We start from the raw sequence: 23,653 nt of genomic DNA on the forward strand, positions 1-23,653 counted from the left end.
GAGAATTGGTCATCTGAAGGGCTTGTGTCCTGCGTAGTCACAGAAAAGAAAGTGTGGCCGAGATTATACCCTCATCCCACACCAAAGTAACACGAAAAAACAGAGGCCTGATTGCGTTCCCCATTTACCTCTCCTATCCTTCAAATGGGTATCTCAGGGCAGTTATATGTTCTAGCCTTTGCAGCCTCCAGTCAGTCACCACCCAATTTTGGATATTTTACAGCAATAGAGTAACTGAAACTAAGAAATATTATATGGCTTGAAGTTCATATGCATTCATTTAAGAATAAAAGAATCTGAGAAATTTTACGTTACTGCCTTTTTCTTTGATCGTTGGATGACAAAAAGGCATCCTCTATTTTCGATAGTATGTCATCACTAAACCATATGAGAATATAATATATCAGGCTCTAGAGTATAATTCACAGTCTGTTCATAGTTCACAGTCCATGTAATGTCTGCATTTCTGTCTCGCTATCTCTATCACAGCCTCTCTTCCTGTCTGTAGATACCCAGTTCATTTTGGTATTTTTTTTTTAAAGTATTTCTTCTTGGATTCAACTTTGCTGAATATAAATACTTCCTCGTGGTGACAGGCCAGTCTTTAACGTACAACTGAGAGCAAGTGACAACCCAGCATGTCATGATCAATCATAATTCATTTCCAGTGAGGGCAGAGCTAGAATGCACTCACATGGAGACCTTCCCTTCCCAGTTCTTTCCAAGAATTAAACGTGCTGTTTTCAATCCGCCTCCTTTTAACCATTACTGTGTTGCTGCACAGTTAAACCACAGTTCGAATATTTATTTCTCTGTTGGCTAAAATTCCAAAGTGTGCAGACACAGAACAGTGCCTATGTAGACTTCTTTATCTACGTAGACTCCCTTTCCAAGGGGACTGCTGGTGTAGCAGGACTGTCTACCCAACTAGACAAAAGTCCAGACATGATGTAAACAATCTCCCCTCTCCAGGAATAAATGTACCATTCACATACCCTTTCTTAGTAAGGGCACACTCCTTTGAGACAAAGACTGCCTCAAGTATTAAATGAACTGACACAAAGGCGTATAATATATAATTATCCACCACTTTCTGTTTGCATACAAATGAAGCAATTGATGTTTTTATGTCTTCTGCGAAATGCATTTTTCACAGCTGACCTAGCTATGCTCTGAGCAAGCAAGTATAGAGTGAACGTAGACACATGAGACACAACTGAGTATCTGTTCATAGGACAAAAACCCCAGCCAAGGCGACTTGACTAGACTTGAATTGAATCCCATGAGCCAAAAACACTGAGGGACAAGGTGCATTTCATTCTCTAAGGCGGCTAAAGCTGACAACTGCTGGGGCTGGAAGGTATAAACTAATCTCCCTGGGATAACGAGGATCTGAAAAAGGATTTTCTACAACAGGAATGGTTTTTGTTAAGACCATTTCCAAACACTGAATGTCAAGGCCAAATTAAATCCATAAGCAAATCTTTTAAATATTACTTCTTCTATCCTCATTCTTAAATTGAAGACTTTTTTTTTTTAAATACAGAATTTCTCTTTCACTTCATAACATGCGGTGTGCCTACCAGAATTCCATTAATGAAAAGAGGTGAGGAAAAACATGTATGCTGACTTTGGTCCCCCAGCAAAGAGGGGGACCAGCTAATTTTGCTGAAGACTTGGGCAAGGGCTGTGAAGCCATCAATTTGGTCCCTTTCTTGGTCTTAACTCCTCTAGACGCTGGGATAGAGCAGGCGGAAGATTTGTAACTACCCCCCAGCCCTCCCCGCCCACAGCCTAGCAGTCTCCTGCAGGTAGAGTCATAGCTGTGGCCACTGGGTTCCAAGATCACTGACAAACTGCGCCAGAGGAGCCAAGGTCACCAGCCTAGGGGCTGAAACAGAGCCCAGTATTTTCAAGCAAAACAAACACACGTAGCTGAATACGGAGTGGCCACAGACTGCTAGAGAAGTACACGTGATGGTTACCAGGGAGACGGAGTTGCAGGATGCTGAAGAAGCAAAGTTGCCACTGCTCACAGTGGGACCAGCTGGATTGGGCCCACGACGGGCAGGGAAGGAAGCTGAAACCTCCGTGGAGGCATCCACCATTGAAATGTCTTGGAGGTAATAATAACACGTGCACTAAGAAAGTGTCTTTGAATGGTGAAATTCTCAGGAAGCTGCTCCCCAATTATTATCTTCCTCTGTCTAAAAAAGCCCTGGATAAGTAGGAGACCCACATAGATTTAGTTGATCGGACAGATCATAAACTTTGTTTTGGGGGCAAGAAGCAGAGACCTCTTGCTTTACAGAAGCAGAGACATCAAAAGCAGACGGAATCAAAACTTGCCTGAATGATCAGGTAAGACAGAGATGGGAGACACTGAGTATAATGAGCCGTACTCTGCAGGAAACAGAAATGTCAAGTCCATGATCATATTAGCTGTAGCCCCGAGACCTGCCCACGCCCTGGCTGGGCATGGTGCACCTTCAAGAAATTCAGCTCTACTGATTAGGGGCCGGACTTGCCACTTTCATTTTCATGTGTACCTGCTTGGTCCCTGCTTTCTTTCTTTAAGAACTGGCTCCATTAGTGCAGCTGTGCATTAATCCATCCCCACCATCCTTACAGTATTGCCAGAGATCGCTAATGAAAATCCTGAGCTTAGAACATTAAAAACTGGTGTTTCTTTACCCAGGTTGATTCTTTCCAATTGTTCTTTCTTCAAGAAATTCGGAACACAAAAGAGAAGCAGAAAAAAACAGCATAATTTCAGAAGCTGACCCCAAAGTCAATTCTGTATTCCTATGTTATTATTCCTCTATGGGGTTGCACGTCCTTCCAGCAGCTTCTTCAAAGGGGCAGTTTATTCTGCAGTCCGCTTGTTAAGTCCATGTTGAACGCCCTAAAAAGGTTTTTCCATCAGAGACTCTAGCCAGCTGGCCCCGTTCATCAGTTTAGTGGTGGCAATCACATATTCTGTACCTCCATCTTCCAACTGGGAGAGAAAGCGCAGGGCGGCAATTTCAGCAAAGGTTACACCACCAAGGAAAAATATCAGGGTGACTCGGTTTTCTCCCGGTTGACCTAAAATGCAAACATTTCAGAATTAAGAATTACTTAGTACTGGAGCTTCTCTTTCCACCCCTAAAAAAAAACTGCATCATTCATAAGAAAAAATCAAATCAAATGTGTCTTGGTCAGACAGTTCATTTGAAACTCAGGAACACGATTTTTCTTTTAAAAAATTTTTGTCATTGTTGTTTCTTTCTTTCTACTCCCCCACCCCCAACACGATTTTGATCTCAAATGTTATTTCTAACTACTGAGATCCTCAGCTCAGAGGCTGAAAGCTGCTACCCCTGAGGGAATAAAGGGTTCTAACGCTTACAATATACATTAGCAACTAACAAAAGAGGTATACTGGACCCTGCCTCCTAATACTTTACAAATGTATCCTACAAAGCCACTGCATAATACATGACAATCACGCTAACAGCACACAGATATCTCTGGTTCCTGGATGTAGACTCACGTTTCTTTTGCAGTCCCGTGGGCAATGGCTGCCGTTCTTCAAAGTGGGGCCCTGGGAGCATGCGAAGAACTTCTTCAATACTCCGCCAGCCAGGCCGGGAAAGGAGCTGGGCCAGCCTCACGCTGAGAGGGGCGTAGCCACTGTACACATAGGATATGTCCGTGGGATTCTGTTAAATAATTAAAGGGGGAACAAAACCTATAGGAACAGAGACTCAGAGCCACCTAACGGTGGCCTTTTGGGCAATCCAAAATATTTGATTTGTCTTTGAAGGCAGAGACATAAACAACATTCCCCCCAGTACATTCTACCTGGGCTCTGTTCTGAGCAGCCAGGGGTTCACTTCCCCCCACCCCAAAATCAACTTTTATTTCATCTTTAAAATATCCCAAATATCACCGGACATCTTGGCGTTTCTGTAGCTGGACAACTTAGATCTTATTCATCAGCCTGTTGAACTGTTCCCTTTTCAGAAACATAGATAGCATCCAAAATGTTCTGCTATCCTTGTTTTTAACTGTTATGGCTTGCTGAGTCAAAGCAGCTGAATTTGATACAAGTTCAATATCATTTCCTTCAAGAATTAACTCATCTTTCTGGGCTTGAGATACTGAACGAGCAATACCTGACCTCATCTGAACCCTGCGGATGTATTTTTCACCCCAAAAGTTTTGGATTTCCACAAGAGAACCATTCTCCTGAGAAAGGACGTTGGTGGGGACGTGAGCACACACACAGAAGCCAGCACACGGTAGCAGCCTTGACCACGCGCTGTGCAGGACTACGGGAGCCAGTTCCTGTTTCCCCACCATCTGTCAGCCCGGAGCCTCTTCTTCTTTCCAAGGAGACTTAGCTCTACGTTGATGTGACTGAAGCCCCTCCACGGGGTGCCTCTGGGGCCTTCCCAGGAACTGTGGCCCCTTTAGAGCCATGTCTGCAGTTGCTGGAATGGGCACCGTCTGATGCTAAGAATGGGCTTCTTCCTGTGCCGCTGGCTTTCTGCGGTGATGGCTTCAGATTCCCAGGGCCCACTGATTACTGACACATCCTCACCTTGCAGTGGATACGGTGCACTTTTCTCACTAGCATCTTGAAAGGCCACTCAAAGCATCTCTGGGTACTGAAGGTGAAAAATTGTTACTTGGTTTGGCAAGACACTTCTTGTTGCATAACCTGGTGCTCTCTGGCTGAGTAAGATGAGCACAACCTTTGAACCCGGCAATTGTCCCGTTAGGCATTTATGCTACAGAGGGGCTGGCACACCAGAGGAGAGCATCGTATGTACCAGCTAGACCGAAAACAGCCTGAACTTCTAGCAACAGAGATGTGTTAAATCATAAAATAAGGCAGATCTATAAAACCATTCTGCAGCAATTTTAAGGAAGGGTTTTTTAGAACACAAAAGTTGTCTTTAAATATTTCTTTGGGGGAGGGGACGCCACATTCCTCAATTAAGAGAAATATTTTTTACAGCGGTCTTTTGTTTTTTACACTTACGCCCTGAATTCATAGGGGAAGGGCTCCAGCAGCCCAGGCTCCTTCCCATTGGTTCTCACGTGTGCTTCTCTGGGTCGGGCAGGCTGGCGTTTCAGTTGAAACCAGGCACCTTTCTCTTTGGCTTCCTTCTTTTTCTGATCACTTCCCTTCACCCGTTTCAGGAAGCAATCTCGGCTCTTGGAGTGCTTCATATGCTTAATACGAACATCAATTCTCTTGGCAAGAATCCTGCCCTTGTTTGTTTACAACAATGCCAGCCGCATGATGAGTAACACTGTAGACTCATTTTGCCATGGTAACATTTGTGGGGCTCTCCTTTTTGAACGGTGCCCATCCCCTTGATGTCTACAATATCACCTTCCTTGTAGATTCGCATGTATGTGGCCAAAGGAACAACTCCATGTTTTCTAAAAGGCCTGGAGAACATATAGCGGTGCCTCTCCTCTTTCCCTTTGTGTTGGTCATTTTGATGAATTACTGGAAGATGACGGTCCCGGCAGAAAAGGAGCAGGAAGGGTCTTTAAGAGAAGGTGTTAAGTGGTGGGTGGGGTGGGGACAGCAGGTTAGAACAGTGACGAGAGCTGAACTAATGTGTCATTTACATTGTACAACAGAGAAATTAAGAGTATCTATATTCTAATTGGGGAAAAATAATCCAATTTTGCCATTGATAGAGGAGACTGTTTAATTATTAGCTTTTGTTGCAAGAAGCAGCTTCATAAAGTCCCTTATGAAAAACTGAAAAAGACATTTAGAAAGACTGGAATAATAAACAGTAACTGTAAAGTGAGGTGCACCCTACTTTGGAGACCAATGGTATAGAATATGCACCATTTATGTAAAAGTTTGTATATACATAGATTCTTTCTGGAAGGATAGGTAAAAAAAAAGGGTTACAGCGATCAACTCTGAGGGACACGGGTTAGCTATGGAAGGAACCTAACTTTCACTGTTTGCCTTACTTTTGCACAGGCTGACTCTTCTACCCCATGTGCTGGGTGTCTTCCAGGTCCTCTGTGCCCTTCTGCAGCCACTCTGAGCCCAGGAGGCGGACTTGTCGGCCCCAGACCAGCTGCTCCCAAGCCCTGTTTAGATTTGGCCAATGGGAGGCACCAGACGGAAATGGGGGTGGGCAGCAGCGTGAGGTCAGGGTTTTCTTGCCCTGGTTTCCTCTCTGTGACACTGCTGGACGCTGGCTGTGTCCCTCATCCCTTGTCTTGTCAGACGGCCTCTCCGCACAGTTCTTTCCTCCAGGTCCGGAACAGGTTTCTGGCACAGCTCCCCCTCCTTGCCCTTAGGCCTCATCTGCTAAGGGCTCCCCAGTGCACGGCCTCTCACTGGTCCAGCCACCCCCATCTTTATGAAACTCTTCTCAAATTACACAGGGTGAAAGCACCGTTTCCTGCTGGGATTCTGATACAACACACACGTGCATTTTTCAAAAACGTTAGAGGATCGGTTTTAGAAAGCGAGGTGGATGTGTAGATATTGTCATATGTTGTCATAGCAAACTGTTACCCAGTAACTAAACTGAGTTGAAGTGAGGAGTGTGTCTTACTTGTTCATTTACATCATCCATCCAGAGGCGTAACGTTTTCCGGATCGTTGGATAATTATTTCTGCCCCCCGTCTGTGGTTTCAGCAGGCCGGCCTTCTCCAGGTTGTGCAAGGTCAATATGTGCTCATAGCCATATGTCTGCAAGAGAAGTCGTGTGGCCTGGATGTCAGATCAGGAGAAGGGTTACTGCTCTGTGCCTCAGTTTTGTCATCCATAAAATGGGAATGACTCACAGGGCTATGGTGAGGATTAGACAAACGAATACACATAAAGCTCTTGCAATAGAAGCTGGCGCCTAGTAAATGCTCAATAAACATTAACTATTGTTGCTATTGTGTAACCACAGTATACCATGATCAACTCCAAGGACAATCCCTCTAGGAATTAAAAAATTTAAAAGACAGTAGAAACGATACACTAAAATAGCAGAGTTGGGAAGTAGTTTTTTAAAAGATGTTTTTCTTCTTTGGCAAATCAGTAATTTAAAAATATACCGATCTGGGGAACATTTGAGATCTTGCTTCCTCGGGTACATCATTAATTTGGCTCAAAGAAACTCTTATGCAAATTCAAAAAAAAAGAAAAGAAAATACTGACCTGGAGAATTTCTCTTTTGTAATAATCCAAAACTTTTTGCTTGAGTCCACTATTGCACACAGATTGGAGGCAAATGAGTCTTAGCACCTTGATCAGCGGATGCTTCTGGGCAATACAATCCTCAATGTAACTGTTGACCTGGAAACAAAGGACAGACGCATAACAGCATCTGCTTTGGGACCTGAGGACTAGATAGAGTCAGAGCCAAATAAAGGAGCTGTGTAGGAAACAGCTTGTTCCTTTTTCACATTCCCTAAGCCCCCTCCAGCCCCTGCCACGCACACCCCCGGCCATCTCACAAACACACCAGCCACTGGGAACGAGAGGGGGGCGAGGACCCTCGGCAATCCAGATGCCCATCTGGGCTCAATCTGTCTCTGGGGACAACCTCCCGAGAAGCATGTGACACCTAGTCTAGCTCAGTGAAGCAGCAACGGGTTAGTCACAGGAAGTTTTTTAGAAGACGGAAATTTTCATACAGTAAATAATTTTAAGTGTATTAATAGAGGTGGACATGTAAAGGAATTATATGACCAGTTCTCCCCAAAAGCAAATATCCTGATTTATCTCTTAACAGCCCTTAAAGCTCTTTGATTTCAGGGGCCGGGTCTCACCTCTCTGTGCATTGTAGAAAGTGCCCCCCACAGAGTAATGTAAAATATCTGTTACTTGATATAATTTATATTTTCACATTTTGCATTTGCTCTTAAAAATATTTAACCAAGACACTGGAGTCGAAGCCATTGCTTTCCTAGCCATAATCTTATGTGTGATAAATTATCAGTCATTTGTTAGAAGAGTTTTATTGTTCACGTACCTTATCAGTGTCTATTCCGGACATAAACTCCTGCTCCACTGTTAATTTATCAAAGAAGTCTTCAGAAGCTAAAATGTAATTAGGACAGTTGCAACTAAGAAATTAAATAAACGATCATTTATTTGAGCAGTGTGCTTTTATACACAGAGCACGATTAAGAAACGAGACATGCCCAAAAGCAAACAAGCAAAGGCTGGAATAGTCACCTGACAAGAATCTTTCAAAAGCATGGAAACCCTACAACCCTGGACTCCTAAGTTACATCTAGATATAGTTGACCCCTGTATCCCTTCACTGTCCTTAGGACTCAAAGACAGATCTCAAGAATTTTGCCTCAGTATCAGTGAAAGTTCATTTCCCCAGAGCAGTTCCCTTTCATTGTCAGATTCAGTTGTTCAGTTTCAATCAATTTCTATTACTGTGAAAACAAAGAACTCACTTTCCAGCACTGTGCTGTATTCAGGATTCACAGTATACTTCATGATACAGGCACCAAACACTCCTCGTCAGCCTTTACAGCCTGTGTTTTAATGAATAAACTCGCCTTCGGCTTAATATACTCCTTCAGAGCTCTTTTAAAATGAACATTCAGTGTGTTTTGAAACACTCAGCTCTCTATGCCAATTTGGCAGAAAGTTTTCAAGGGAAAAACAAAAAACAAACATCACATTGCTCTAATTAAATAATCCTTAACAGAAACAAACAAACAAACACTAGACTAAACAATTAACCGTCTCATGTTATGGTGGCAAACTTTGGAAGAACTTTTCTCTTTTATCGATATTCCAAATCTTTTATCATGTGATTACATTATTGTAATAGTAAAAGAAATGTGTTACCCACACATGGAACACTTTTAACCATGAACACACATACACTTAATTAACACTGAGAAGCATATACAATATTACCACTAAGCTGACTTTCCCAAGGAAGTATCATGGTGCCCAGGACCATGGTGGCAGCCATGGTGTACCCAAGTCGTGCAGGTGTACGTCACCGCCCCGCAGGATACTCACTAGTGACATCTTTGATTAACTCTGCAATCGAGGTGTGATTGGCAAGTGAGCCCCTGGCTGCCTGCATGTGGGGCAGCTGGGAAACGAACTGCTTGATCTCCCCCACCGTCTTGGCGTTGTGTCTTTCCTGGAAAGGGCGGAACAGCAGAACCATCAAGCAGGGAAGAGACTTACGTCTAAGAGCTCTGTTCTTTGGACTGTTCAGAGGATGTCTGATTTACGTGAATGTGGATGACAGAATGGCACACGAATAAATCAGGCCAAAGCCAGCTCCAACACATTCGGACTGTAGGGAGCAAGTGCCCATTTCTCCTGCCAGGCACTGGCTCATATTATGGTATTTCATGGGCATCTGAGTACTTGTGGGGGGCGGTATTATGTAAACCACAAACATTCCTGAGTGGAACACGAAAACGAAAAAATTATGCTAAGAGAAATATAAACAGCAAAAAGTTTCCTCTAAAATTGAAAAAAAATCCATTCTGACTGCTGAACCTCAATCTTGAACATTGTCCGTGAACAAAGGGAACCTCGCTGAGTGATGAGGAAATATTTTCCCCCAAGATTTAATCATTTAAATTGAAAGTAACGTCAGAAATATGAAAATCAACTAACGAATATAATTCGTAAGAAAGATGAAATGTGGAAATACACACTCAATGAAAACTGAGTTTTCAAAAATTCTTCCGATTTATGTTTCTAAGGTCTAGGTAGGTATTCAGAGTCCATTATCTTACTGATCTCCCATGTTTTATAAACGAGCTTAACCGAGGATAAAGCAGGAACTGGGCAAGAGGAGGCAGGAGTGCGATGATGAGGCTGCCAATTTACAAGCCCCAGGCGCTGGGCATGTCACTCTCATTATCACCCACCACGTCTGCAGGGCTCCCCTGCCACTGGCATGCTGGCCAAACTTGGAGCTTTCACCCCAAAGCGCAAGTTCTATTAGACAGGATTTTTTATTTATAGTACAGCTGGCTACACTATAGAGGTAGGAAATAATAAAAAAGAAGAAGGTAAAACAAATGTTTATGACAAAAGCTTGTAAGTTGCAAATACTGCTCCCCTCGCCCCCACCTCGCCCCCCCATTCTCTTATGTGTTTAAAAAGAAACCCCTGGGTCCTCTAACAGCGACTTTGCCGTTTCCGAGGACGAGAAAGATGTGAAGCCTGCCCAGTGGCTGTCACCTGTGTGCAGCTCTCACTCTCCTCGTGTGTGTGTGTGTGGGGGGGCAGTCTAGCCTGTGACCAGAATAGCAGGATGGCAACCAAACTGCCTCACCTCAAATGCCGCCGAGATGACCTTGGCTTTCTTGCTGAGCACGGAGCCCACGGCGTTGAAGTTCTTATCTCGGATCTCCGCGTACAGCTCCTCCGCAGAGTTCAGCTGAAGCTTCTTGGCTTCCGTGGGAAGATCCTTCCCGCCATCACCCTGTTTCTTGGGTGCAAATTTCTCCGGAGGTAATTTCACATAACCTGGACCATAGTGCAAGGGAACGTGCACCCGTGTGTGTTTCCTGGAAGAACCCAGCAGATTCCCGGGCACAGAACAGTCTTCCCATCCAGGACAGCATGTAAGCTGGCTTTACCAAAAAAGGTGTACAGCACTGGGGGGTTGGTCTTTCCATGATCAAACTATACTTGATCACAAATAAATCAGAACTATTATTAAAACTTTCTCAGATGCTAAAGGATGCCAGAAACAAAGAAACATCACGTCGGCCAAAAGCAAACCAAACACATCTGTGACCTCTGACCTAATAATCGGTCAAGCCTAAACTCCTGTAGGCTCTCCGTCTTCCTGTAGTGTCCCCAACTTCCTTTCCCCCAAGATATGTCCCTAGCTGTGCTCTCTGCTTTGGCAAGCTGGTCGCCTCATCATTCCCAGCTTTTCTTGTGCTGCCTGCCCCTCGCCAGCAACCCCCTCTTTCCAAATCCAGTCCCAAGGCCACCTGTCCCACAAGCTCTCGTGCACGACTGCCAGCCACGAGGCTCTGTATTCTCCTAAGTATAGTGCCACTTGGGTGTACCCTTGGCCTCCGTTTATGGGGCACAAGCACAGCCCTGCACACTACACACCCAGCCAGCCCTTGTGTGACTGACAACATTTTGCTCGGACGCTGTTAAATCCTAGTTTCTGAAAGTCAAAAGTCAGTATCTTTATTTTTTCGAGTATTCTGATTTATATGCAAAGAAAGTACCGTCTTAAAAAAACGACATTTTGGATATTTTTATCAGGTTACCCACTGGTAAAAACTGATGGCACTTTACTTACTGTTCTGAATGCCATAAATTTCATCAATGAGTCCTTCGTACGTAAGCTGAGTGGCAAGAGGTGTTAACAAATCCACGTTTCGATCCAGCAACAGGAGATTATCAAAAATAGGAAATATTGAATTTTGGCTTCCTGTAAACTCTCTCTTCATCCTGATCATCATATTGGCCACTTGCTGGAAACAAAACATTGGATCAGGTGGGGCCCTTCTGGGAATGAGCAGATTTTAAAATTTGGCTAAAAACAGAAAGACAATCAAAAAGTGAAAAACAAAAAAAAACAAAGGAGAAAAACTGGAAGAGTGAACTTGATAAGAAATAAGCAGCCACATAAAAGCATCTGCTATTGGACCCCCATTCCCATTCCAACACTTACACTTAAGCCAATGGCAGCTGCCATTTCTCAAGGAGGGTATCAAATCAGACACGGTCTATTTTGTTATTGGCTGTGGTTTTGTTCTATAAAGTCACCATGAACATGAATTAGCCAATAGGGAACCACCGCTCCTAGGGGACACGGGGGCGAGGTTTCTAACCTTCGTCAGTTGATCAATATGTCACCTTGTTTAATGTGTGTTTCTGTTTAAAGACACTTTGTTTATTATTGTTGATTCACTAACATGGACCTCCGCCAACAATGCTATCGCTCACACCTGAACGAAGCTTTTCTAACACACGCGTTTTCTCCTTAAGGCCCGTCACAGCCTCCCTGCGCTCAGCGATATTAAATAGCACTTCAGCTCTATGCCATTTTAACAGCGAAATCACCAACAAAACGCACAAAAAATGCAAAGAACGTGGCATGAAGTAGTGCATGGCACCGTATAGTGGTGGAAATGGCCGCTGGTTACAGTGTCGGAGCTGAAACAAGAGGGCGGGACTTCGCTTTGTTTGGCTTCAACTGCCAGCATGCACATGGGCCAACTCAAAGTTTTTGCTGCTTTGGGTATGTCCACAAAACACTGAGCAATGATTTGGGGGTTACGAATCAATTTTAGCAAGAGGGCGAATTCCCAAATAAAAAGGACTCGACAGAGCCTGTTTGTAAGTAGCGTCCCACCCCGTTTTGGGTACCACCAGACACCTGCCATTTCTCACCCGGGCACACTCTCCTTTCCCAAAGATCTGGGGGATAGTCCCGTACAGAGCCTGCAGGGTCATCAGCCCCTTGGCTGCGTGGTAGAGGCTCGTCTGGTCACTCTCCAGGTAGCACTCCTGCGGGGAGGAAGGGTCGGTTACTGTCAGGTCATGGTCACCTGGATGCCTGGCCCTGTCTGACACCGGGATTCGGCAGTGGGTAAGAGTGTTATTTCCCATTTTGCTAGGGGCTGCGGGGGGCTCAAGTCCATTTTACAAAGCTTCTTTGGCACGCTGGGACACAAGGTGGGCCCTGCTGTCAGGGTGCAGCTGTGGAAGCAACAGAGCCTTCTGAAGAAAAGTGTTTCCCAGGCATGCCAGCTCGTAGTTTATCAGTTCTTGAATAAACTACTGGTTAATAAAGACTTACATGGGGCTTGCATGGGTTCTCTCACTCACTGCGGAGAGTGCAAACTTTGGTAGGACATTTTGGGAGGGACACATGCCAATACCCACAAATGCACATAGTCTTTGATCCCCAAGGTCCCAGGTGACCACACAACAGAATACTTTGCGGTTTTTACAAACATGAGGCAGATTTTTCTATATACCAACAACAAATGAAAGCCATAACATCCTGAGAAAGGAAAAGGGGTAGTTGAATAATCTTTAATAGAGTGTGAGCTCATTTTTAGTATATTTTACTTTATAAAATATACAAAGTATGTTTTGTAAAGTATACAAAAATATACTTTTTTTGTATCAGTAAAAGGCTAAAAAAATACACACAAAACCAGCTGAGAAGTGAGAGGGAAGCCATGAGTTTTGACACTGGTAGGTAAGTGCATTGGTTCTAGACTCAGGGTGCCTTGATCTGACCCCTCCAGCTGTGGGTCCCCAGGCCAGTTAGATAACCTCTCTTTGCCTCAGTTTATCTGTAGAAGGGCGTATATGCCACATAATAATGTAAGGATTAAATGAGAGAAATGAAAATAAAACATCTAATCCTAGCACCTGAAACATACGTTAAATGCTTAATAAATGTTAACCTTTATTAGAACTTGATTGGATTTTTTTACAACTATCATCCACTCATAAGTCAAAATGATACATTGTATCCCCCACACCCCACCCCACCCTTGTATCTCTAGTTCAACAGCCAAGAGGGAGGGGACACCGACTGACAAGGGATTAAGGAAGAGAGGGTGGATGGCTCTTCGAAGTCTGGTGTATTTTAACATTTCACGCAATATAAAAATCATGAATGTCTAAAGACATACTTTCTGTCAAAATTACTTTGAAACTCCTGATTGGAATAGAGCTAAGATGAAAATTCAACAAAAAAAGTATCAGAGAACATCTTTCAAAAGGGCATTCATTTTTTTTTTTAACTTAAAAAGTTGTATTACTACCAAGACGTTCCTTTTATAATTCTATCTTTTAAAAAAGATGTAAAAAAGATATTGAATTGTTTGCTCTAATATACTGACGGTGGGGTGATTATTTGTATTAATATCCCAATTCTGTTCAGCGCTTATGAAATTCCACACGGTATTTCCAGCCATGAGGACATTTTGAAAGGGCCAAAGGCTCATATCCATGAACATTTAAGTCCATATACTTTTTGACCTCAAAGTCCCACATGCCTACACAACACAATATCTTGCAAAGTATTTTGTTAACTTGTTTTTACAAAGGAGATAGATTTTTTATATACTGATTTTTACATACACAAATGAAGCTCTCAGTGTATTTAGCATTGTTACTCAGCATTAAACTGCGTGGAACGCTAATTCCCACATTTTGTACAGTACAATGATGGAGGGGATCAGAATCTTACCCTAAAAGTACAGAAATAACTAGGGTGCCTCCTGATGCCAAGAAATGCTAAATCACGCTCACAGTTTAAAATCACATAAATAAATAAATAAATAAAGCAACCTCAACTCTGGAAATCGGAGTTGAATTTAATATTAGGTAGAACGCTTAGTGTTACCATCCAGGCAAGATCCTTGATTTCTAAACAGAATCTTAAGTGAATATACAAAACCCACAGCTTGAGGTTCTCAGCAGAAAATCATTCTATCCTTGTTTTGCAAATCGCTCGTTCAATAAACAGGAAATCTCTCCTCTGGACAGGTTCTGTCACGCCAACACAAGTTTCCTCAGCTGTTACCAATTCACATTAATTACACAGATGTGAATTAATTATTTGTGGGTATACCATTATAGATAAGTGACAAAGCAAATACAGCAAAATCTGGATTCCAGAAATCTAGGTCATGGGTATACGGGTGTTCTCTACACAATTCTTTCAACTTTTCTGTATGTTTTGAACCATTTTATATAAAATGTTGGTGGTTGGCGGGGTGGGGAGGAGATCTTTTCCTCAATGGATGAGAGTTAGTGTAAGCCAATCCATGGGGGATATGGTGAAAAAAAAAAAAAAAAGAGCCAAGAAACCTTGGTGATACAGTTAATTAGTGGTGCCACCACGTTCTGCCCTAACCTAACTCTTTAAAAGAAAAGGTTTCAAATAATTTTTTGTACAAAACAAGTGATTCTCAAAAGCTCTAGTCTCTAGACCAGCAGCGTCAGCATCACAAGCCCATAAATCAAAGGAAACAGATAAATGTGGCTACATTAAGAAAACATACAGGGCAAAAACTACACTAAACCAAGTCAGAAGACAAATGTAACCTGTGTTCTGGGTTATTCATTGTAGCACTGCCTCTAACAGCATAAGATGAGAAACAATCAAATGTCCTTCAAAAGGAAACTGATTTAATAAATTATGGCACGCCCAAAATACGGAACACTATGCAGCTTCAATCGAGAATAAGGAAGTCTTTTCATATGTGGTAGAAAATGACTCTAAGATATATTACTAAGAGAATAAAGCAAGATACCAAAGTAATATAGTAAATGCTACCACTTGCAGAAAAGTGTGAAGGTATTATACGTACCCTGAGTTACAGCTGCATAACACGTCTTCAAAAAAACTAAAAAGAATTAGTGATTGCTTCTGGGAGGGAACTGGCAGAACAACTGGGTGGAGAGTGGCTTACTTTTCACTCTGTGCCCTTTCTTATTAAAGCAATTTCCCACGTGTACAGACTGTTTACAAAACATTTTCAAATTATTATTATTATTTTAATTTTTCTTGGGGAACAGTGTGTTTTTCCAGGACTCATCAGCTCCAAGTCAAGTCGTTGCTTTCAATCTAGTTGTGGAGGTCACAGCTCACTGGCCCATGTGGGAATCGAACCAGCAACCTTGGTGTTATGAGCACTGCACTCTAACCACTGAGCCCACCGGCCGCCCCTCAAATTATTTTTTTAAAGATAAAGTAATATTCTTATGAAAGTGTTCTTTGAAACAAAAATGGTAAATTAAAAAATACATAAAATTACATTTGCAAAAAACCTATCAGAACTAGAGAACAAAGCTATGCACATTCACTAATAAATATGCTGAAAATAGTGGGCAAAAACAGTGCCCAAATAACTGGCTACCCATATGGGGAAAATAAATTAGCTCCTTACCCTACACTGCACACTCCACACAAATGCACAATTCAAGTTGGATTAAAGACCTGAGCACGAAAAACAAAATTTCAAAAATTTTAAAGGAAAATATAAGATTTTCTATGTCTTCATGGTGGAAAAGGATTTAAGACTCAAAGAGCACAAACTGAAAGGAAAAAAAGTGATATATTCAACCACTGTAAGTTGGAGGACCCACAGCTCCCAATTTCAAAGTTTACTACGAAGCTGCAGAAATCAAGGCAGTGTGGTACTGGAATGAGGTAGACATATTGATCAACAGAACAGCATTGAGACACAGAAATAAACACATTTATGGAAACTGATTTTCGACAAGAGAACCAAGACAATTCAATATGGGAAGTACAGACTTTCAGGAAATGGTGCTGGAACAAATGGAAGTCCACGTGTGAAAGAATGACGTTGGATCCCTACCTCCATCAGGTAAAAAGAAACTCAAAGTGGGGTCAAACTTAAATGCAGGACTAAAACCATAAAACACTTTGAGGAAAATACAGGAATAAATTCATGACCTCGGATTAGGCAATGATTTCTTAGATGTGACACCAAAAGCATAAGCAACAGGAGGAAAAAATAAACTGAACTTCATTAACATGGAAAACATTAGCACGTTGACGGATAACACTTTCATCAAGTGAAAAGAACCCATTGAATGGGAGAAAATATTTGCAAATCATACATCCGATAAGGGACTTGCATCCAGAATAGATGAAGAATTCTTAAAACTTTTATAATTAAAAGATAAAAACCTGATTTTAAAAATGCACCATGGATCTGATGAGACGTTTCTTCCAAAGAAGACATAGAAATGGCCAATAAGCACATGAAAAGATGATCAATATTATTAGTCATTACAGAAACGCAACTGAAAACCACAATGAGCTAATATTTCACACCCACTAGGATGGCAAATTTAAAAAGACGGTAACAAGTGTTGGTGAGGATGTAAGACTGGAACCTCATGTATTGCTGGTGGGAGTATAAAATGGTGCAGTCACTGGAAAATAGTTTGGCGGTTCCTCAAAAGGTTAAACATAGAGTATTTAACCATATGACCCAGCAATTCCACTCCCAGGTTTATCTAAGAGAAATGAAAACATATGTACACACAAGACCTTGTATGAATGTTCACAGCATCATGACAGCCACAAAAGTGGAAAGTCATCAGCTGTCCATCACAGATGAATGACAAACAAAATGTTGGATAGCATTACAATGGAATACTATTCGGCCATAAAAAGGAATGAAGTGCAACATGGATGAACCTTGAAAACATGATAAGAGGCCAGACACAAAAGACCACATCTTATATGATTTCATTGATAAGAAATTTCTAGAATAGGCAGATCCAGAGAGACTGCAATAGACTAGTGATTGCCAGTGGCTGGGGAAGGAGAGATAGGGTGTGACTGTTAGTGGGCAGAAGGTTTCTGGGATGAAAAAAATGTTCCCAAATTAGACAGTGGAGATAGTTGCACAATTCTGTGAATATACTAAAAACGGCTGAGTTGCATACTTATAAGGGTGAGTTTTTGGTATGTGAATTATGTCTCAATAAAGCTATTATTAAAAATTTTAACCACTTTATAATGGGACATATCTACACGATAAAAGATATTATAAAAGTTAAAAGACAAGCCACACACTGGGAGAAGATACTTGCAGCTTTCATAACCCACAATGATTAGTATCCAGAATATACAAAGAATTCCTCAAAAAGAAAGAAAAAAAAGTGGGCAAAGAAAATGAACCAGCAATTTAACCATTTGCTGAAGAGAGAAATCTTAAGCGTCAATAAACATATGAACAGGCTCCACTTCACAGTAACCAAGGAAATGCAAATTAAAACACTACCATTGACAGTGTCAGGCTCATAAACTTGGCAAAAGTTCAAGTCTGACATTAAAAAAGAAAATGCCGCGCTTACTTTGAATGCACCCTCCGATTCCATGGACAAGAGGTCCCCATCAAATGGAATGAGATCCAGGCTGTACTCCTCCCTATGAATGAAGGAGCCCAAAACACCTAGATCCTTCAACCGCTGTTCGCACAATAAGCTACGTCGTGGCACAAACAAAAGGTGGAAATCTCTTGCTGGGCCACGTCTGTCTTCACTGCAAAAGAAGTAACATTTGTCACCTCATGAGCTTCTTAGAGTCACAGACTATTCTGCTTATTTTATTCCTAGAGCCTGGCTCTACGCCTGGTACACAGCAGGCACTAAATAAATGCTAGCTAAACATACAAATATCGTTACAGTTCCTCTCTTGGCTCTTTCTTTTTCCTCCCTGGCAGGAAAGACTTATTGATTCATAGCCACTATTTGTGATGCATTTTCTAGCTTTTTCTTAAACTATTTATGAAGCATTAAAGCTCTCAGGCTTATTGAAACAGGCTATCTGTGTCCTCCTGAAAACAAATGGTTTTTTAAACCAAACCAATGCAGTAATACAGAGTCTTATATTAAAATGAAAGGTTTGCTTAAACTCCCACCTCTACTCTCCTTGACAGTGGATTTCCCAAAATAGCCCATTTGCTTTTAAGCTTTTAGGGGCCACATCAATCAATTTTACCACAGAGTGCAGACTAGGCTGGGAGAACTTCCTCTTTAGATTGGATGCTACGTTAAATTTTAATCAGCTCTAACTTATTTTGCTTATGAGATTCAAGCACACTGTACTCAGTATATTGAAAAAAAAAACCATTAGGTTTTTCTTTTGTTTTTAATCAGGGTCTTTTCTACTCACATAGATCTAAACATTTAGCTCTTCTGAAAGAACGGGGTTTCATGATCACCCCCACCCCCACCCCAAACTGAACAACTTTACAAGTTTCCCATTTTCCCCTCTGACAGTCCTTGACACATGTCCAAGTTGCCGAGAAGACCACCTTTCAATGCACTGGCAAGAGAATGGGGTTGCGATGAGGAGCTCAGTACGTTAAAACCACCTGAAGGATCAACTGCTTTTGGACCAAACAAGCTCTGAGAGATACCTGAGCACATTTTCAGCAATGATATCCATCAATTCTAGCCTGGGTCGGACAAAAAAAATAATATTCTTGACATCAGCTGCCGGCAAACGACTTCCTTTAAGTGTGAACATTTTTTCCACTTCATGTTCCTAGGAAAACATACACACAAAAGGTAAACCAAAAAACCCATTTTACCTATCATATCCAGACTCAGACTTCATAAACATCCCAGTCAAATGCACATTAATACTTAATTACCAAAATTTAGATTCTCCAAAGCCATATGTAGAAAAGATGAAGTTTCAGGATGAAGTCACTGTTACTGCATCTGAATCCAAATGATTCTTACATGATGAACCATCAGAGACACCAAGTAATGGTCACATAACACAATGCTAATAATTTCCCTAGAGTTAGAATCAATATAGTATCATAGGCCAAAGGACCACTATATGTAAAATGTTAGTCACGAATTAGAGTCAGTGTTTATAAAGACCAAACAGCGCTGCAAGCCAATTACTCAGGAGGGAATGTAAAATCCTATTTTATTGCTAAACTACTGAATTATGAATCCCTGAATGAAACCCAAATAGCTCATTTACCTTCAGTAGTGAATATTGCGCAATCAGGCCAAATGGTCCTGTGAGGTACTCATCCCAAACTATTGCCTGGAAGAGGGGAGAAGCATTCTCTTATTATGGTTCATATCAGGAGTTTCAACAATAGCAACAGAAAATAGCAGTCATACATAGTAGGAATTATCTGCTTCAAAGTCTGAATTAACAAAAAATTTGATAGGCTCTGACCACACCCGAACCCTACAGGTCTAAAGAAAACACCAAGTGATGCTACTGCTAGTAAGACTGAATCACTGTCCTCTGCAGGAAAAGGAGCTGTAGTTTGTTGCTTACCTGTGTCACGGTTTTACTAGATAGAACATATACAGAGGGTGCCAAAAAATGTATACACATTTTAAGAAAGGAGAAAACTGTATTAAAATTGTAATACTCAATATATACCGATAACAAAAGACGAATACAAGTCCCGTTTGACTTCTGCAATTACAAGAGATGCTCAAAGTGGTTACCATCAGCGTCCAGACACTTCTGATGACAGTGAACATTGTTGGGTAGACTCCTGTGGTGAGCTGTAAACTGCTCCAACACCACAGCAGAAGCAACAGGACTTGCTGCTGTGCGCGGCCTCCCGGATCTCCCCTTGTGCACGTCACACACAGCACCATGCGTCTCAAACTTATCACGAATGCGTGCAGTTGTTAGGTGTGTTGGAGGTTCTGTTGCACGCTCACGCCTCCATTGTGGTTCCACAACACGAATTTCAAATACCACTTCAAAATGGTCTTGTGCTTCTCAAATGACAACCGTGCTTCCGCCATTTTCTTTGCCTTGCCTGTTGCATGGTGATGCTAGTATTCATTCGGTTAATGCCATCTTTTGAGCGAATGTTGTACTACAAATTCATTCAAATCAACTTCAAAAAATATAGATATTTCTTAAAATGTGCATACATTTTTTGGCACCCTGAGCCTAAATCACCAATGGCAATATCTAGCATTTTACATATAAATATCATGTAATCCAACGACATAAAATTGAAACCTCTGATATAGGTATTACAAATGTTATTTTGACAGAAGATGAAATTTTAAAAGGCTCAGAAAGTTTAAGTAACATGTCCCAGGCCATACTGGGACCCTGGACCTTACATATCGTAGAAGGGGGTCAGGACTCCAACCAGGACTCAATGGCCCCACAGGTCATTGCTCTGGGCCCCTGTGAGCATTTCTACTGCTAAACTCCATGGTCATTTCTTTTTCTTTCTTTTTTTTAACTGCTATTTTTATTGAGATACCTGTAGATTAACATTCAACTGTCAGAAATGTTACAGAGATCGTGTGTACACTTTACCCAGTTTTCCCCAATGGTAATATGTGCAAAACTATAGTATTAACACAATATTACAACCAGAATATGGACATTGATCCAATCTATGCTCTTATTCAGATTTCGTCATATCTTGAGCTTGAACTGGGCACCTAGGACTTAGCCTGCGTTATTTTGCTCTCAAGGGCTGCTAGCACCCACTCTGCCTCTTGAGGTTCTGTTTTTTTCTCAGATTGATTCCTGAGTTCCCCAGACTCTCCTTTTCTCTTGAGAGTTGTACAGCCAGCCTGATAAAGCCTAAGAGGAGAGAGGAGGTAATACCACTTAAAAGAAATCTTAGAAAGTCCCCAATCTACACTTCCTGATTCCATCATGAGCAGGGTGCTAGGAAACGTCTAACAGGAGAAACAATCCCGTTTTAGGAAGGTCACGTTAAAACCTCAAATAACTCCAATTTCTCAGTCCGTGTGAGCAGCAGGTTGTAAGGAGATGATGCTTCGCATGCTTTCGAGGACATGATTTATAACGACACGTTGTAATGAATGAACACTGGACCATCATCTGCGTCCTGGGGCCGGGCCCGCCCCACCTGTCCCGGTGTCTCAGGGGGACCAGACCTGGCCCTCTGGACCCGAAGGGCACCTGACACACGCTGGGTCACGAAGGGCTGGGATATCTCGGTGACTGACTCAGCTGCCACAAAACCATGCGATGCCACGCGGACTCTAGGCTGTACGCGACCGGTCCCACCGGCGGACCCCAATCCCCGCCTCCTCGTTCCCGCCTCCTCGCCTCCTTGGAAGCCCCAGGGACCACATACACCTGGAGCTCAGGCGGTCGGACAGGATCAGGCCAGGCCGCACCGGGCTTGAGGGCGCTGTCGCCGCCTCCCGTCCCTCACCTTGCTTCCCGCGCACTTGTCCAGGAACTCGCGCAGCTCCCGACGCACCGCCTCGCGCAGCACGTTCAAGTTCACTCGCCCGTAGGACAGGTGCGCCGCCATCTTGCCCCACCGCCCCACTTTTCCTCCCAAGCCAAATACGGCGGCTCTCGCTCTAATCGAGGGTCAGAGGCGCAGTCACATGACAGCGCGTTCACGTGACCACGGCTGCAGCCGGCTCGCCGAACCCGGAAGCCGAGTAGGTCGGCGGCTGCAGCGCTTCGTGGCCCGAGCGCCGCCTCTTTCTTCCACCCGGTGGGTTTTGACGCTCAGTCCAGGCGTCGTTGGGCGCTGAGAACTGAGTTTAAAAGCAGACTGATTCCTGCTCTTCCCGTTTCAATTAAAAAAAAATAAAAAAAACACAAAAAAAACGACTTTCGTCTTAGCAAGCGTATTCGCTGTAAAATGGTAATTTGAAGCTAAACTCTAATGGGAATCTTTTAAATTATAGCAATCAAACGGTCCTTCTCTTTGTTCTTTGGTTTGTGGGCTCAATTTTACAAAACTGGCCAGGGGCTGAGGGAACCTTGGGTGACTTGTCTGTTTAGCTCTTCCTAGCAGACTTTCACTGCGACAACGTGTTTTACGCAAATACTCTCCGATGTGGCGCCCAGGTCCCACCACTGGCCTCACCAGTAAAATTATCTTGTGAGTTATGGGAATCAAAGAGGACTGTGTAATCACATAGAGATTATCAGGGTGCCCGGAACTTAATTTTTCAATAAATACTTATTGGTTTAGGATGATATGTTTCAATACTTGGAAGTAGAAGTTGACTATTTGGAATCTGGTTAAAGAAGTTTGAAAATGTTTGGTCTTAAGCGTGCATGGCTCCGTTCAATCGTTTATACACTTACTTTATGAAGAAAGGACTCACTAAACAGTTACCATGGAGTCTAAGCAAAGAATGGAATCTGGGGATATGCAGAAAAACAATCAATCATACATTTATACATACCTCCACTCTCAATTTCGTAATTCCATCATTTACATTTTAAAATAACTTGTTCCCACTCATGCAGACTCTTCCATACCCTATTTCTCAACCTGGTTTTCACAGTGGTTCTCAACCTGTCACAAATTCTTCTCACATGTGTAGGGTTTTGCTCAACTGAGACTGAGTATTTTAGCATGTCTGTGAGAATAAACAGGCCAATGAGGGCACAATTTGAGGTAAAATGCCCAAGGCTAGTGACATCTCAAGCAAGCGTGAGTGTGAGGCCAGGATAAACTATCCTCCTCAAACAGGACCAAGATGCTACCTGGTCAGCAGATGGAAGTTTTACTTGTTTATGTTTGGAGACCGCTAGACCGCTGTAGTTGTCCTGTAAATGTTACATACTTGTTTAGTGCTGAGTCTTGTTTATTGAGAATGACGTGTAACATTGTATTAGTTTTAGCTGTACATTTGGTATATGTATATATTGTGAAATGATTATGTTTACGTAATAGTTTGAGTCTTTGAATCCCCTGAGGTCAATACTGAAGTCAAGGGCTACTGTGAAGAGTATTATTTAGGTAAAATGTTCTTGTTCAACTAGTAACTGCTTTGGAAATATCTACCCGTGTGTGTGGGGGGTCTGTGCTCATAAAACAGATGTTTGGTTCTGTAATCATTTTGGTAAATATCAGGGGTGCCAAAAAAGTATATACAAGTGGAAACTGGTCAACGTTGCTCAAGCAGTAGTTCGCTGTCATCAGAAGTGTCTGGACGCTGATGGGAAACACTTTGAGCACCTCTTGTTATTGAAGTCAAACGTGACTTGTATTCATCTTTTGTTATTGGTATATATTTATACAATTTTAATAGTTCTTCTTTCTTAAAATGTGTATACATTTTTTTGGCACCCTCTGTATTCAAACAATTTTTGGAGTTTCCTTCTAAAATGTCATGGC

The 23,653-nt window shown here is 42.3% G+C and overlaps 1 protein-coding gene and 1 pseudogene across 1 annotated transcript; both read right to left on the bottom strand.

Annotated features, from left to right (window-relative positions):
- Positions 1-784: 784 nt before the first annotated feature.
- VPS33A (VPS33A core subunit of CORVET and HOPS complexes) lies at positions 785-21,901 on the bottom strand. Its single transcript, XM_019734053.2, has 13 exons — positions 21,719-21,901; positions 19,516-19,581; positions 18,935-19,062; positions 17,868-18,054; positions 12,396-12,512; positions 11,299-11,473; positions 10,306-10,499; positions 9,024-9,150; positions 8,005-8,072; positions 7,188-7,325; positions 6,591-6,728; positions 3,536-3,704; positions 785-3,087 (listed from the first exon to the last, which is right to left on the bottom strand). Exons 1-13 carry the CDS (start codon positions 21,818-21,820, stop codon positions 2,906-2,908), a joined length of 1,791 nt encoding a protein of 596 aa, XP_019589612.1. The 5' UTR covers positions 21,821-21,901; the 3' UTR covers positions 785-2,905.
- Positions 4,897-5,627, bottom strand: LOC109448573 (large ribosomal subunit protein eL21; annotated as a pseudogene).
- Positions 21,902-23,653: the final 1,752 nt, after the last annotated feature.

Source organism: Rhinolophus sinicus, linkage group LG16 (genome assembly GCF_036562045.2).
Source record: "Rhinolophus sinicus isolate RSC01 linkage group LG16, ASM3656204v1, whole genome shotgun sequence".
Classification (NCBI taxonomy): domain Eukaryota; kingdom Metazoa; phylum Chordata; class Mammalia; order Chiroptera; family Rhinolophidae; genus Rhinolophus; species Rhinolophus sinicus.

Coding starts and splice junctions, on each gene's coding strand:
- VPS33A (XM_019734053.2), bottom strand. CDS start 21,820: ATGGCGGCGCACCTGTCCTACGGGCGAGTGAACTTGAACGTGCTGCGC. Junction 11,474..12,395: donor GGAAAGGAGAGTGTGCCCGG/GTGAGAAATGGC, acceptor TTTTGTTTCCAG/CAAGTGGCCAATATGATGAT. Junction 3,088..3,535: donor CACGGGACTGCAAAAGAAAC/GTGAGTCTACAT, acceptor TTTGCATTTTAG/GTCAACCGGGAGAAAACCGA.